Source organism: Neopelma chrysocephalum, unplaced genomic scaffold (genome assembly GCF_003984885.1).
Source record: "Neopelma chrysocephalum unplaced genomic scaffold, ASM398488v2 Primary Assembly neopelma1_71, whole genome shotgun sequence".
Taxonomy (NCBI): domain Eukaryota; kingdom Metazoa; phylum Chordata; class Aves; order Passeriformes; family Pipridae; genus Neopelma; species Neopelma chrysocephalum.
This window is the reverse complement of record NW_020897731.1, coordinates 14,953,511-14,970,293: the sequence shown is the minus strand read 5'-3', so window position 1 is coordinate 14,970,293 and position 16,783 is coordinate 14,953,511. Positions and strand designations below refer to the sequence as shown.

At 41.2% G+C, this 16,783-nt stretch overlaps 1 protein-coding gene across 16 annotated transcripts in view; it reads right to left on the bottom strand.

Moving 5' to 3' along the window:
- The window catches only part of N4BP2 (NEDD4 binding protein 2), a 42,319-nt gene extending 26,560 nt beyond the window's left edge, over positions 1 to 15,759 (bottom strand). For 9 of the 16 annotated variants that reach the window (XR_003534808.1, XM_027686743.1, XM_027686749.1 and 6 more), the window contains exons 1-6: positions 15,721 to 15,759; positions 9,261 to 9,375; positions 8,807 to 8,979; positions 6,944 to 7,104; positions 2,826 to 3,165; positions 139 to 1,366 (exon numbers count right to left, since the gene is read on the bottom strand). Coding sequence is in view for 15 of the 16 variants with exons in the window: in XM_027686743.1 (XP_027542544.1) it covers positions 139 to 1,366; positions 2,826 to 3,042 (1,445 nt within the window). In the remaining variant the exon portion in view is untranslated. Of the gene's footprint in view, positions 1 to 138; positions 1,367 to 2,825; positions 3,166 to 3,266; positions 3,346 to 4,206; positions 4,309 to 6,943; positions 7,105 to 8,806; positions 8,980 to 9,260; positions 9,376 to 15,720 lie in introns of those variants that run through there. The other 7 variants (XM_027686744.1, XM_027686754.1, XM_027686750.1 and 4 more) reach the window with 7 other exon arrangements.
- Positions 15,760 to 16,783: the final 1,024 nt, after the last annotated feature.

The following is a 16,783-nucleotide window of genomic DNA, read 5'->3' as shown; positions in this document are numbered from 1 at the left end:
GCGCTGCATGTACTGTGTAGCTGGCATTTAGGGTATAAGCATAACTATTTACAAATGTCAGAAAATTGTCTGTGCCTGTGCTAAATCCTGTACACAATTAAGCAATTTTTTTAGAAGCTCACAATATAAATGTTCTACCTTGCCAAATATGATTTTCCTGATCCTGGAACACCTCTGAGAAGAACAAGTACTTGACCTACAAGATGCATCTTTTTTCTCATCATGTGACAAACACGTGGTTGCTGTACTTGCGAGAGGTTCAATTTTGAGTTTCTATCTTGATTTCCCCATACCTTCAGAGAAAGGTTGCTATCCCAGGCATTTGAAACCACTGGGGAGGAAACAAAAAGTCCTTTTTCCGAAGTCCTACAGTCTGAACCAGGTCTCCACTGCCCTGGACTGGCACCCACAGGAATTACAAAGCTGTGACTTGTACTGGATGGATAAAACACAGGAGCCATGAGATTCCATTGTTGTTGTGATTGACCTGATGGTGTAGAAAAATTTAAGTTGTAACCCTGCTGAGTTTGCTGAACATCTGCAGGTTTTTGTGTTTTCAAACTGGATGTTTCAAGAGAGACACATGCCTCTGGAAGAGAAGTGCTCTGGTAGCTGTTAGAGGCAGTCACTACCTCTTCGTGCTGTTCCAGGCACCTTGAATTAGGATCTCCGGTGACAGCTACTCCAAGTTCCAGAGGGCTTTGGGAGGACTCACCAGAAACAGGAGTGACACTACTTTGATCCAAAACAGTATCTTGTGTCTGATCAGAATTTTCAGATGATATTTCTCCATTTGATTGTTTATACACTTCAGAAGCTACATCATGTTGAGCATGTATTTCCAACAAATTAGAATCTTCTATTATCTGTGTAAAAGTGCCTGATGCAGCCGGTGAGCTTGTCTGGAAGCTCAGCTGACTCACTGGTGGCTGAGTACAGAAGTTTTCTAAAACCTCATTATTTGTCTCTGCTTGCTGTGGAAAAAGTAGGACATTGCAAACTGAATCAGATTTTTCCCACTCGGGAAATTCAATTAAGCCATCGTGCTCCACAGGGTGTTTATGTACTATTTGGTCATTTGCAGAATTAGGTAATTCATCACTCAAACTGTAACTCTGAAAGGCATTTTCTATTAAGGAATCCAGTTCTTCAGTCAGCTGCACATCAGATGACAGGACCTTTTCCATGGTTTCTCCAGGTTTACTTCGTTCTGCAGTACTTTCCCCCATTCTTTCATTTGCAACAGATCTTTGCTGATTAACAAGAGCTAATGATGCTGCTGCTGAATCAAAACCCAAGGTTTTTGAAGATGCTACTCCTTTGGCGTGGGTGGACAGCTCTAGAAGATGATCCATAGCATTTTCTACTGTTGAAAAAGGTAAAGAGAATAAAACATGGTCAATGAACAAACCCAACATGAGGTACATGCAATTTTTTTACTTGAAGAAGCATTTATCACCAATAAAGAAACAACCAAAAGACAGTTTACCAATTCATCTTTAAACACACCTTCTGCAACTCCCTTGATCTCATTAGAAGTAAAGGCAGAACTTAATACAGACATACTGAAAAATAATAACCTAATAAGCATAAAAATTACAAAGTTTAACTGGAAAAAATATCAGCACTGGATGTTTAAATGGATACTTATTTCTAATCTATCTCATATAGGTGAAGTAGTGTAAAAATATCTGAAAAACTACTACTGAGGACGAAAGAGATAAAAGTCCATGAAATATGTTCATTATGGCCCCATTTAAAACGTCCTGAAAAATCCAGTATCTGCATCAATCTTTGTAAAGACACTAAATCGGTTGCCAGTGATCAACAATATGAAAACCTGGCACAAGTACCATCTGAGCCCTAAGGCTAAGTTTCTGTTTTCCTGAAAGACAGTGTAGCAAGAAGTCTAAGTCCATTAAAGTCTGACTCTTTCTCCATACACGTTAAACAAAATCCCCATCGTCCTTCCATCTTCTCAACTATATGAGAGCAACTTATTACTCATATGAAAATATGTTAATCTTTCCATTTTTAAACTACTGTTGATAGTACAACACTATCAATTTCACGTGTTTACTGAATTCTCCAATAAGCTTTATATAAATCTGTTATTTTGATAAAGATGAATCTTATTAAATAAGAGTTCAAAGCATGAATTGGTAATTCCATCAAATTCAATTTTAAAGGGAACAACAATCATAATAGCACTCTCACGTTTTTTATTAAGTTATAAACTGTACAATTTAGGCAATAAAAACAGTCCTTTTAATGGCTACCTAGCTTTCACATATATAAAAAAAATTGCCAAACTCTGCCTTCTTTCAAATATTCTTAGAAAAATCTCAGCTAATCACATCTGATCATAGGAATACAGATTGATTAAAATGCTCCATATATGACATTCTCCTGGCAAATAACTCTTCAGACATTGCTATCCACCATCTCATCCAGTATTTTCATTAAAAGCAAATGAACTTGCATATAGAAGAATTTTAAAACCACAAACAAATGGAAAGGACTGGGCATAAACATGAAAACAGTCTGCCAGGAGAGGTGGGTATGTAGCTTGACAGAATACAGGGAAAGAAACACATTTAAAGCAAGGCTGCACTCTGCTCCATTTACCAGCCTCACAGAAACGTCATCAAACTTGGAGAACCTTGCCTGATTGTAAAATTTCAAAATATTATGACTCACCTACTCATTAAAAGCTAAACTCACAAATATGCTTGCAACACCCCCACCAACTTTCCTGGAGTCACCCTAGTTTAGAGCTGTCTGCGTATAAAACAAAACTGTAATACCAACTGTACATTATTTACCTTTAAAATCGCATTCAGACAGAACCATGTAAACCACGCTAGGATCTAGGATAGAAAACATCTCTGACATGCTGTTGAAAAGCTCTTCCTTATTGACATAATGCACTGCTTGAGACATTAAGTGACTTGGGTCCCCTTGGGATACAGCAAGAGCAGTTCTGTCAGAATTGCCACTCTTCTGAGAAGGACTCCCACCAGTTTTCCTTCTCCGTGGCATTTTGTTTTCTAAAAAACAGCGTGCTTTTTGTTTTAGTTTGTTCACATGAGGCTGACAGCACCAGGCTCAAAAGTCACAAAAAAAGCTCTCATAAATGGGATAGACATAACAGAAACAGCAGACCTGGAATAAAAAGAGAAGAGAGAAATTTCAATAAAATACACAGTCACATTTCCATGTCTCCTATTTAGATAGCTAAAAGATAAAAAAATACATAAGCATACAGGCAAGCATTTTGTAGAAGTCTGCCTTTCTTCTTTTCTAATGGCTGAAAGCTAAAGAGTAGCCTTATTTTCCAATTAACTAGATATTGAATCTCCATCTGGAAGAGAGAATAAATAAAACACAACTTAAAAGAAATCCAGAAGAGTAAAGTTTGCAATGCAAGGCAGTCAGTTCACAAATATTCTTCTGCTCCTGATGACCAGTTAACATTATGGAAAACCTATATTCTGTTAGCATTCAGAAATTTTACTCCTCTTACAAAAGTACTGGAAAACCAAACAGACATCTCCAAATCTTCTAGAAGTCTTCATGACTTCCCTCCACCCATGATCTTTTAAGAGTAAACAGTTGGGGTTCTTCACTATTGAAACACTGGCATAGGTTGCCCAGAGAGGTTTTGGAGTCTCCAATAACGCAGATTCTCAAAACCTGACCAAACACAGCCCTGCTTGACCCAGGTTGCTTCAAGGCTCGGGCAACCTGCTTCAAGCGCCCCTGCTCGAACTGCTGGGATGAACCAGATGACACTCAGAAGTGCCTCGGCCTGTGTGAAGTTTATTTCATTATAAACATTGTTTATAAACCATAAAGCAAGAAGAGGCTTCTCTCCACCCTCCAGACTTCTGTCATGAAGCCTTTGAATACATCTAGTTAAAACATTATGGTATCTATAACTGCAATTACTGCCTTAATCTTGTATAGAAAAGGAAACCAATTATTAATTGAAATACACACACACAGAATGGCATAGTCTCCCTTTTTTCCTTTATATCAACATCAAAGCTCTCTTGTGCTCTGGTGATGGTCATAGTAAACTATATTTTTTACAAATAATTATTCAGAAGACTAGCAAACCTTAGTAAGGCTCAGAATCTGAAGTTAATTACAGCAAAGAGTCACTGTTTATTGATAACAGTTACGGATTAGACCATAAAATACCTGTTTGTAAAGACTATTTTGCCAGTGATGATCAATTCAACACATGCAGATAAATCAATGGCAGCACTTCCACGTTCACTTAGTCCTTCCCACCCTGGATCTCTGGCACAAATGAAATGCCAGATTAGTGGCAGATTCAGACAGCACATCTCCATTATTCTCTAACAATCTCTTCCAGCAACCAAGAGAAGTAACATTTAGCAGAAGGTGGGCTGTTACATTCCCAAGTCACAGAAACTTAAGAAAGCAAAACAACTCCAGAATCTACCACATGTACACGGACCTTACACAGACAAATGAGACAGATGTCTGAAACAATGAAGAGGTCAAGAAGCCTGAAACACACAAGAAAAACAATACACAGGAAAAGGAAGAAGCAGACTTCCAAAAATAAAGGAGAAACCACAATGAAAAATGCTAGTTATCCAGACTGAGCTGGGACAATTGCAGCTGTTTTTTTCATCAAACATTTTTTGGTTCACTCTCTGATTAGTCATCCTTACACCATTCTTTACCATCATGAAAAAGTATTCAACAATCAAAACAAATTATAGCAAGTCCCATCTTTCAAATTTCTATTTCTAATTGATTCATCCTCTAGCCAGTAAAAAAGGCTGACCTAACTTCACACATTGTCAATGCTAAAAAATGTGACTGTTCCTACTAAAACAGGTTCAGTGACAAAGAAAAGATCCTGCAAGGGAGAAAGTTATTCATGTACTTTGACATTACTGTGCAGCAACACTTTAAGCAGAACATTTCAAGTGTTGTCAATGTTTTAATCCAGCTCTCATATCATGATCAATCCTGTAAGGACTTGTTGCTGAAAAACGTGCTCTGTAGCCAGGACTTCATAAAATTGATTGCCTTATCTCACTGCAGGATGTTCCTGCATGTATTTCCTGCATTGGGCTGTGTATCCCCCTATATACTAGGATGCTTTACTCTAAAAAAGCCACACACTTCAGTCTGGATTAATCTAAATCAGCAAATCTGCAGTGCATTGCTTCAGGATTATTAAGGCCTAAACTGTCAATCACAACTAATCACAGAAGGGGAAAGATGGCACAAGGGAAAATGACATCAGTCACCTCAGAAATTACACGCAGGTCAAAACCTTGGTGACTCCCACCATGTCCCAGTATGCTAAGGCAATGCATAGATTCACACTTCATTCCATCTCTCCATCTTCAACCTATCAAAAAGATAGATCCTCATTTCCCAGTATTTCACTTAAACAGGGTATTTATCATGGCCAGTACGTCAGACAGATATTTTGACAGAATCTCCTTTGTTTATCACAACATAGACAGATTCTTGGGAGCTAGCTTCTGTTGACAATGAAAATATATAGAAATAGATGCTGATGAATACTTCTTATGCAGGTGGCCTGACCTGCAAGCTGCAGATTGAGATTGAAATGCAGATTGAGCACTGGGTGGGAGCCCAATCTCTGGGATAACAAAGGACATGAAGATGGGTGACAGCCAGCCAGGTGAATGAACAACTGAAAGATACAGCAAGAGCCGGGAACTCTGAAGCCAGCCAGGTGGATGGACACGGAACAGTGAGTGAGGGGGGCAGGAGGGGAAAACAGAAAGAAGAATGAGACTGGTGCTCAGAGGAGACTGTGAGGGTATAAAAGTTTAGGGATTCTCGGGTTTGGGGCTCTCCTCAGAGGGATGGTCTCGAGTTGTTGCTGTGACACTGTGCCAGGAATAAACTGCCTTATGGAATGTGATGTCTTGGACTCTGCTATTGGAAACCTGGGGTCGAAGCAGGAAAGAAACCTGGCCTGGCTGCGTGTAAGTGGGCTGTGTGGGGAGCCAAGTGGGGACCAGTCAGCTCACTGGAGCCACCCACCATGAGGGGGCCTTGGTCCAGCAGATAAAAGTCTCTGGCAGTAGGAGTGTGACAGCCAGAGAGCCTCGTGAATGGTCAGACTGGGAAGTTTCCTTAACATAGGTGCCTGCACACAAACAAAGCACACTTTACTATATTTCCTAAGAGATAACACTAGCACACTCAACTGAAAGGAGTAATTTTCACTTGCTTTTAAGAGCATGCCCTGAACTTTACAAAGGGTTTTTATCTATGGGCTTGCCTTTTTATATACTTACGTTTCTTTTTGACTATTACCTTTACCAAGAAAGAGAAAATAATTCCAAATAACCCAATAGCCTGACATAAGGCTCAGTTATATTCATTGGTTCTGGATAACATAATATGAATCAGTCTGCAGTTTGCTGTGGGTGGGGGTGTTTTTTTTCCACCTGAAGTTGAAAATAGAGTTGTAATAACAATGATTAGGAAGAGCAGGGCTGTGTTGAACACAGTGATTGGGAATTCTAGACAATTAGCGAGAGGCTGCAATGTACTCAGAGGTTCAGTAGTCAGTTCTGGGTACCACATTTGACACACATCCAATTAGAGCAAACAGCTGTTTCATTTCAGCACAGATAAAAAACAATACTGCTGTGAAAAATCTCAACTTCGCCTTTAAAAACACAACAAAACAAAATCCCTAAGCACTTCTTCACACATAGTCCTTCAGATATACACAGCTCCTGACATTAAGGATCCCCTCACAATGTAATTCAACTACCATAAACAAGCACATATACAAAAATATGCCTGTAAGAAAATTATCTTCCAAATTATGCAATCTTACAAATAAAGCAGATATTAAGATACCTGCATTCTCTACAAAGTAAGATAATTTTCAAATGCTACTAACCTAGGAAAGAAGAAGTAGACTTGTCAGGTCAGGGTGCTTTAACATCACCATCTTTCTAGCTCGCCAGAGTTTATTTCTGATGGTAGATTACGAGCCTCAGGTGATGCCTGTTCCAGTACTGCTACCCCCCTAAGGAGCTGGACAGATGCATCATAGACATTCTGTAGATACAGACCAGATATTATTACAGGCAATCCAGTCACTACAGAAACAGGCAGGCACCTACGTAATCAACCTAACATAACACATTCTTCTTTTCTGTTTGACAGATAGAACAATGAAGTGTTGAGAAGTGGCCAATCTGGCATAGCAAGATAATGGACCAAGATATCAAATCTCAATCTGAGCACCTTACTAACAACATTCAACTTTCCTTTTCGGTGAAAAGGAAACCAATCATTTCATAAACTAGTTCTAAGAATGCATTTATAACTCCCATGGGGAACTTAACTGTAAGGTGTCCTTAGAAATATTCAAAGTGCACTCTTACTTATGACACATAATCTAAAGAACGCAAAACATTTAAACCATCAAAACAAAAATCTAAGGGGGAAAAAACAATCCGCAAGACCCTCCAAAACAGAATCCATTATTTTTAAAATATCTAAGTTTTCATTTATTTTAGGAAATAACCATTAACATACACCTGTCACACACGAGTCACCACACTGCTAACCAGTACAGTCATGTCAGCAAACTTTCGGCAAAGAATTCCTAGTACTTTGAAAAAAGTTTAAAAAACAAGGCTACAAATGTATTTTCTAAAATTAAATTAAAAGGCATGAGTGATGTTTGCACTGAGGCTATATTAAATTTGTCCAGCTAAACAGCCTTTGTTTTCCATAGTAAAAACTAGAAAAACTCCCTGGCTTTCTAAGAACTCCTATATATTGTTAAAGAGATGTATTTTTACAAAATCAGACAAAAGCTACTATAAAGAGTATTAGGCATCGACTGTTGTAAAATTTCTGGAAAAATAATATAAATCTCAGGCTTGTTTCTTTCTCAATGTAATATAAAAATGTTTATGTAGTTGCTGAATAAAGATCTGATGAAGGGCTGACACGTCATACATCTTCTACACTGGAATGTCTTCTTAGAAGATATGGTAGCTTGCCTTTTCAGGATATGTCAAAATTCTAAAGTAAATTAGACTGACCGCAAGTTCTGTTGGAAACCAGTAGTATTCAAGAAGAGACAGAACATACAGAATAATGGAAGAAATACACTAAACTATTTTTTAAGTGAGTTAGATAGTTGATACCAAAGTATTCACAAAGCTCTTTACATCAAAGATACTGCATTGGCAAACAATCAACAGTAAATATAATTTTTCAAAGTCATTACAAGAACTTATTTTTTAAGTAAACAGACCAGCAAAGTATTCTAACCACTATGGAAAATTTACTAAAAGCACTAAGCAGCATGAGAGACTTCTGGTTTAACTGTGATCAAGTTCAAACGACAAATGTTATCAAAATTATTTCTATTCTTCTTTTAAGGACAGAGGAAGTCTCCAGCCTTGACACAATGTAAGATTCAAGCAATATGAATAAAGCTGCCTGATTTACATGTATTTTTAAATTTCTCTGAACAATTTTAGGAAGTTAACTCCATACATATAAAAGAGGCTGGTTTAGTTTTGGTTCTTTGGTGGTGGTGGCTTTTTTATTATTTTGGTTTGCTTTTGAGGTTTTTGAAGCATATTTTAATTTTAAATGATATAAAATATTTCTCATGTAATGTTCATGTTTATCTTCCAGCTTTTAAAAAACACACATGCACATATATAGTGACATGATGGGGACTGAAAAAAAATCTCAACTGCTAATACAAATAAAATAGCAATGGCACAGAACTTACATTTTCAGCTTCACTGAATTGTTCTGTAATGAGCGTCTTCTCATCTTTCCAAAACCACCACTGATGGCACATTTAATAAAGATCTGCTGTTATAAAATATAATGCACTCTTCTGTCAGGAAATCATGCCTCCCAGCATAGAAATCAAACATCAGCAGAAGTAGATTCTTCCTCCTGACAAAAGAATAAGCAGCATGCAAATTAAAATTTGCATTTTGCTCACTATAAGCAAAGTTTTAAACACTTAATTGGTTTTAGCAGATTAAACACAGCTAATGCTTTAAGTAAGTACCCAATATACCAAGTTGAGCTCAAGTGTAAGTCTTCCAAGGATAGAAATACTTACTTGATTTCAGTTTTTAAATGATTTCTTATCTAAAAAGGCTGATTTATGTCAGGTAAAGAAATAACATAATGCAGAAAAATTAGTTACAAATAAACGTAAGTTTCCTCACTTGCCATTCCACTTGGTTCTTCACCACAGTTCTTAACCATCTTGAAAAGGTCTACATATCCATGCTGGTCAAGAAAAGATTTGTTCCGTCATGTGGGAAATTAGGCAAAGAAAACCTGGTACATCAAAATAAGATTATGTTACTTACACCACTTATTTGCAATGCCCTACTGATGCTAAAGAACTGCGCTTCTGTTCATCAAGCGGATGTAAACCCCTAAAACACTGTGTATACACCAGAGATGTTTACATCTACTCAAAGTCTGACTTAACTCCACTCTACATATTAGCCTAGAGCTCATGCCTGACAACAGTCTTGTGCTTTCAAAGTAAAAAAGAAATAAAACCAAAACCAAACACCAAACTAAGCATATACACCTAATCAGGCAAAGAATATGAAACAACTATTCTGTCACACTCATAACATGACAGGTTGATGGCTCAAATACTTTATAACATTCTTCACAAGAGATGAAGAAACTCATCTCGCATTTTGCATGTAACCTCATGCCACTACTCCTAAGCAATAAGAATTGCCATCAAAACATACAGAGCACTTCATGTAAGCAAGAACTTGATGATGAGTACCCAAATTTACAAAGGACAGGACAGGTTGCAGACACAGAATGTTATTCACCTCACTCTCAAACACATGGATTCAGAAAAACCACACCAGGAAAGGCTGAAAGTCATTCAGTGGTTTTACTGAACAACTTTTTAACAAAGGTTATTTCCACATTTGTTCATTTGCATTTTGAGGTTTCATAAATGGAGCAAAATAAGCATTTAAATACCAGCACAAGAGAAAAAAGCAGTCAATGAAATCAAACTGAGACCAACTCGTACTTTCTAGTTGTACTTATAATAAAAAAGAAGCTTTTATTTTGGACAATATTCCCCTCTCTAAAAACCAGAAGGTAAAACAAGGGAAGAAAAAAAAGGAAATGGCTTCCAGCAGATTTTTCTCAATAAGCCTGAAAGTAGCAAAGGAGATGGTTTAGGAGCCTTTTGTGTTCTTCCATTTCCACCAGCAGCCAGCAACAGAATGGGCCATCTAAACACTTTGTTATTGAATGTGAAAATCGATACCCAGCTAGAGATAAAGTGCTTCTAAAAACACTTCAAGCGTGTGTTCTACTCTTCCCTTCTGCCTCTCAGTATTATTCCCACTGGTTGTTCCACGGGCTTTGGCTAGTTCAACAGTTTGAAGTAAGATCCTCTTGTTCACATCAAATTCTGTCAAAGTGCATGACACCAACACATAGAGCTAATTCTTAACTAATGTGCATACACTTGCTTTATGCAATCTGTTCTGCTAGGATTTTTTTCCACTTTTATGATTTTAAAGTCTGGTCCAGGCCATACAGATTCTTTTGAAGCTGCTACAAAAAAAAATAATCTTCCTTTCAGTATGAAACAAAAATTTCATCCAACTACGCACACAGTTCCAGAGTACAAAACCAGCACAAACTCATCAGAAGTAGATGCTTTGGAAGTAAACAGAAGGAAGAACAGAGCCTGTTTGCTAGGATGGACTCAAAAGCTCTTCTCCACGTGCCAGGTCACAAGGAGAAGTCAACCTGCAGTGGCAGTCAGCTGGTAGTTGACAGGTGACAGAAGCTGCAAACTCCACATCATGCAGTTTCCTTTTAAGTCGGGAAGCTGCTCTTGCTAGAAGCCCTCCATACAGGTGAGCACAGGCTCCCAAAAAGGCACACCCAGATCTGCTGGGTGTACATGATTAAAGTAGCAAGGTAGGAGGAGGAGAGCCACCAGTGAGCTTGTTCTCCAGCACCAAGTCTGCTTCAAAAGAACTACTTTTGTACTCACCCTCCTTTTGCTGTGTGCTAAAGGTCAAAGTTTGGCCTTGGGATTATGGAAAGTGCAGATACGTAACCTGACAAGCTGGAAAAATAACAAGCGGTTGTTTTCCTTGTTTAGGTAGAGAGTGTTGTTGCTTGTAATGTTTTGAGTTCGTGCATTTTTTTCAGAAAATAGTAATACAGAGTATCTGCAAAATGTCTTTCCAGCCCTAGAGGAGTTTAGAGTTAGTTGATCCTTTCATAGCTTCCCTCCTACGTCCTTTGGTAGCCTCCCATCCAGCTCACAGCCCTCTCGAGCATGCTGAAGTAAGGGTTACCCATGGCGAACTCAGCTTTGAGGAGAGCTCTTCCAGGACACAGAGCTCTCAAGCTGTCCACACAGCTGTCCACACAGCTCAGCTACACTGCCATGACCTATGCCCAGCCTCCAGAGCAATGCCACAGGCTGCAACAAAGACCAGACTCGTGTTTATGGTGGTGCTTCCACGGTTTCACACTTGCAGTCATTACTACTGCTTAAGATTGTATTCCTGCTCCACGTTATGAAACACAGAGAGAGAGAGGTATTTGGAAAGAGGAAAGAGAACTCCTGCCAGGTGGAGCTGCGACTTGCCCACACGATGCTTCCGAAGACTGTTCAAAACTCAGGCTGAAGGGCAGTGAATGAAACCAACACATCTCTGGAGAATTAACATTTCCTCAGCATCACAGAATTTCCTTTCATGTCGTCTCCAGATGAAGTTTCATAACTGTCTCTGAAAAGCCATTCAAAAGACAGCAGTGCCTGGATCTTGTAATTCAAGGCTTGGGGCCTGAGTTGCAGGAAACAGTTTGTAATCTGTTATAATTTGCAACTCTGGCATTATCTAGCTAAGCGGCTACACCATAGTACATTTGAGGCTGATAAAAAAAGGAAAATGTAAAGATTTTTTTTCTGTGACTAATACCTGGCCAAAGGATGAGCATTTATTTTAGTGCTTGGAAAGCCGGCAAAAGGGTGGCAGTGAGGGTGAGGACTGGTTCTATCAAGATGAGAAGATACTGTAAAAGAGGAGTATTACTGAGTATCACAAATGATATTTATTATTATGGGCACACACCTGCAGGTGGCATTATGGAGGAAGGAAAAGTGGAACATTAAAGGAATACTTTAATTTAGACTTTTCTGCACTGGCAGCAGTCAGGGCTGGCAATAAATGCAAATGCTACTTCCCCAAATCTTGGCTTGCTTTAGCTGTTGATGCAAATGAAGACAGGTTTACTTTCTTCTTATAGATGATGCTGCAACTCCAATGCACCTGGGAACAAAGGGAAGTGTCTGTCAAAGACTGAGGCTCCAGAGCATGAATCTTCAGACCTCCGCAGACACCTAACAGGGCTTCTGCAATGTCCCCAGGTCTTGGTTCTGGTGCTTCCACATAGGCTTCCACAAAAGTTTCTCAGCTCTCCACCTTTCCTTTGTGTGTGATATATAGAACAACTCAAAGGTAGCACTATCTGGCCAACTCTCCAAAATAAGCTCTTCCTACCTGAAGGTCAGCTTACGTTCAAACCCACAACGCACACAGCGCTGCACTCCAGTGATCCCCAGCGGCCACTTCCCTCCAAACAGCCTCATACAGTTTTCAGTGCTGTGACTCTAAAGGAAGGTTTGTTGCACATTGGGACAAAGCTGAAGAAGCACAAGAAATTTTTGAACAAAATGATGTATTCAGGTTTGCAGAAAGCACTTGCAAGAACGGGAGCATGAGGAGATCATGCTGGAGCATCAGAACACAAAGTGTGCTGGAACTTAATATTTTTCACCAAGGTGTTACCTATTAACCACTGAGCTCAGAACGGTAGCAGCCACAGGGAGAGCAGGAGGCAGGTTAGAAAGAAACATAAAGCAGTTTGTGAATTTTCCTGATTGCCCACATGCAACAGCAACATAAGAACCACTCCAAAATTTCCTGAACAGGAACATACCATAGTGATACATAATACACTTCGCCAGCTCACACTGAGTCAAGTTGCATCATACAATTACAGCTTAAAAAACAAAGCCAGAACACAAATCACATAAAGAAAGCACGATAGCTTATTCATGGAGACACCTTAAATATTTCCGGGGGGGGGGGGGGGGGAAGGAAATAAAATCACAAGTGAGGTCCCAGGCTGGACACTACACTGATCTTATCAGGGCAATTATTTCTACTTCATATGTTCAAATGCACTTCCACTGCTTAGTTCACTAGGCCAGCTGAAAGTAGAACACACACAGCCATTATACAATAAAAATTCTGAGTTTAATATAACCCACAGACGGATGACCATCCTGATCTAGGTACATCAACAAAAAGCTTACAGCCTCCAAATGACTGTCATTACTTACTTGATAGATCTAGACTTAAACCTGTCATTTATTTTCAGAAAGCAGTTCACCTGAGATGACTAAGAAAACATCAGCCAGGACCATTTGAACAATTTTAAATGGTGGTTTGAGTTAACACAGGCAATTTTTGAGATGGAACAGAGATTAGTTACATAAACCAACCCATTGGTAATCAAAGAATCCCCTGCAGAATCATGAGAAGAAACAGCTGTAAAACAACCTCTTCCGTGACCACAGCCAGATTCAGGTGAAAATGTACAGCATTACTCACTTCTGAGGCAGCATAACTGACAGCTAATTAATGGCCTACTGACATTTTTATAGTAGCAGAGCCTCTGTGAGAAAAACAAAGGCAGCAACTTCATAAAACTTGAGGATTAATAATTCGGAAACTTTTACAGAACTAAATTCATATGCAGAAGAACTCTATTTAAAATAATAATTAGACTAATTAAGTCGGCGACTTAGCATAGACTATAGATCAGTACAGTGAGTGCACTAACAGTGACAGACTGGAGCGAAAGATGAGATTGTGCAATACATCAGATCTACAATCCCCCAAAGTCCCTAATACAATATCTCTATATCTTAATTCAAGAGAAATTAAAATTCTCTTTTGTAAAATGGACAAGGTAACAAGTAACAAGTCACCTACACCATAAAGTGAAAGAGCTGTAAGTTTGGATGGATGTTTCCTAACACCATGCCTAGGCTACCATTTTTGTCAGGTACTACTGCACTTTCACATTGTATCATTAAGAACTTCATTTCCCCCTACATCAGTAGCTTGCCCAGCTGAAATGCATTAACGTTAATACAACAGAAAAGCAGTTCTCTAAATAAAAAGTGTAAACAAGACTACAAAAGAATTAGAGGACAACTAAAAAACAAAACAAAACCCAAAAGACAATAGGAAAAAGCCTATTAAAAAGAAAACAAAGGATTTTAAGATGTGCTTCTATACTGTTAAATTTCCCTCACAAGTTCTTCACGTGATCTACAGGAACATAAACTATTGCAACCTGAAAAGCGCTGCAAACACGTACTGCAACCACATGACACACGCAAGCCCCACCCTACTCATGGTCACCCCACCTGGATGAACACGGGCTACAATTTTCGAGCTTTACAGACCTATACCATACTTAATTTTTCCTGCCCTTCTATAATTTTCCTCATGTTTATATTTCAACCTTTGGCTCTCCATTCACATCCAAAGACACATGATCTAAAACTTTTATTCTTTTTGGAGGTCTTTTGCTTAAGTTCTTAAGCTTGCTTGTTTTGCTTAAGTTCTATATAAACTATGCTCATCTTTTCACTGCAGGTCCTACTGCAAGACTGAGATGCAGACCAAACTTTGTCAAGACACTGTATAAAAGCATTGAAGTGTCTCTTAAGAGTCAAACTGCCCTTAGTCTTTTAGAACAAAAGTTAAGAAAAGTAATATGTTTTTTATTCTCGCCTTGGAAGTCAGACTTCCTCCCAAGCCCCAGTGACCTTATCGTCCGTGATCAGCAAAACTGCAAACCGTGTGCAAAGCACTCAGGGATACTACGCTATGGAGTAAACGCACGGTAAACACCTTTCAGCTGTTCTCTTGTTCAGAACGCACAAGCCCTAAGAGTACTTAGAACCTTTTGATTTCATTTTGAACGGGGTGAATTCATACTGCAGGGCTCTATTTTACGAGATGAAGTTCACGAGCGTTCCGCACTGTCTGCCCGGGGCAAGCGGGCGAACCCTTTTCGCCGACACGCCAACCCTGACCCTTCCTCCAGCGGCCACAGCCGCCGGCGGGGCCGGAGCCGCGATTTCTGCGGAAGGCCGGGCACCGCGGTGACGGGCGAGGAGAAGCCGCGGGCGGCCGGGGCAAACGGCGCCGGCCCCGCGGAGCGCCACCAGCGCTCACCACAGCGGCGGGGAGCGCCGAGGCCACGGCCAGGCCCTGGGGAATTCAGGCCCAAGTGGAGGACCCGGCCTGGCGGCGGCGGGGCCCTCCCGCGACCGCGCTGCCCCAGCCGCTTCCCGCCAGCGGCAGCCCCCGCCCCGCCGCCTCCCCTCCCACCCGCAGGCAACTCCTCTGCAGTGACGCCGGGGACGGGCCCCCAGCGCCGCCGGGCCCGCCGCCATGCATAACGCGCCGCGGGGGCCGCCCGCCTCCCGCCCCTGGGAGACCGCGACGAACAGCCCCGCGCCCTATCGGGAGCAGGGGGAGGCTGAAGCTCCTCCCTGGCCCCGCCGCCAGACCCGCCAGCCGTTACCTCGCTCGGCTCAGCTCCGCTCCCTCGCTGCCGCCGGCGGCGGGCGCGGGGCTGCGACCGCGGGAGGGGGCGGCTCGGGCGGGGCGAGCGCCGCGGGGACACAGCGCCGCTCCCCGGCCGCCCGGGGCAGCGCAGCCCGAGAGGAGGCACCGCCCCCGCCCCTTTCCCGCCCCGGCCGGTCCCGCGCCGGCCGGCTGAGGGCAGCCCCCGCCCCTTTTCCCGGTGGTTACCGGTCACACCCTGCCTGCCGATCCAGCTTCGCGTGCTCAGCTGTGGGAAGGGTCGCAATGCTCTGCCGGGGTGAGAAACCAGCGCGGGAGGACGGAGCTGTCTGTGAGGGCCGCGCTGCTGGGTACGGCACAGGTGAGGTCAAGAACAGCGGGAGACCCCCGGGGTTGAGCACGATGACTCAGCCGTGTAGTGACAGGTTTCACACGTTTAGTTTCTCGTACCGCTGCCCTGTGCTACTGAGCATTGTCTCACGTCGGGAAAGCTCCCACAGCCTGGAATGATACCGTAGGTCTGCGGGCTGATGCTGAAGGGGCAATGGCAGTAAGCGGCAGAGGAGATGGAGAGTTTTTACGAAGTTGAGGCGTGTCTGACGGGATCTGCCATCAGTGATTGCTGTGGAAGTTAAGAGCTGTAGCAGGAGAATAGAGGAGCAACTGGTTAGGAGGAGAGGGCTTCGTTATCTCCACCAAGCAACGGACGTTTGATGAAGATGGACAATGGAAGATTATGGAAAGATGAAAGTGTGTTTGACAGACTAAGATGATGATAAGCAGCTCTTAAATTAGAACTGCTGTGAAGCCACCAGAAAGGGAATTAAGCATCTAGACAAGAGTTTTGAATTTATCAACACGTTTCTTGTGTTGATACACAAGATGCAAAAGGCTTTTAGGGCCAGAGCTCTTATAATAAAATAAAATAATAATTAAAAAACAACACTCGAGGAGGTTCTGCGAGGAGAACTTCCAGGTAGTTTTATAGAAGTTCTGAGAAATTTCACGGTCACCAAACAGGCTTTAAAATCTAGTTGGGAAATTACATATGAAGTTTACCC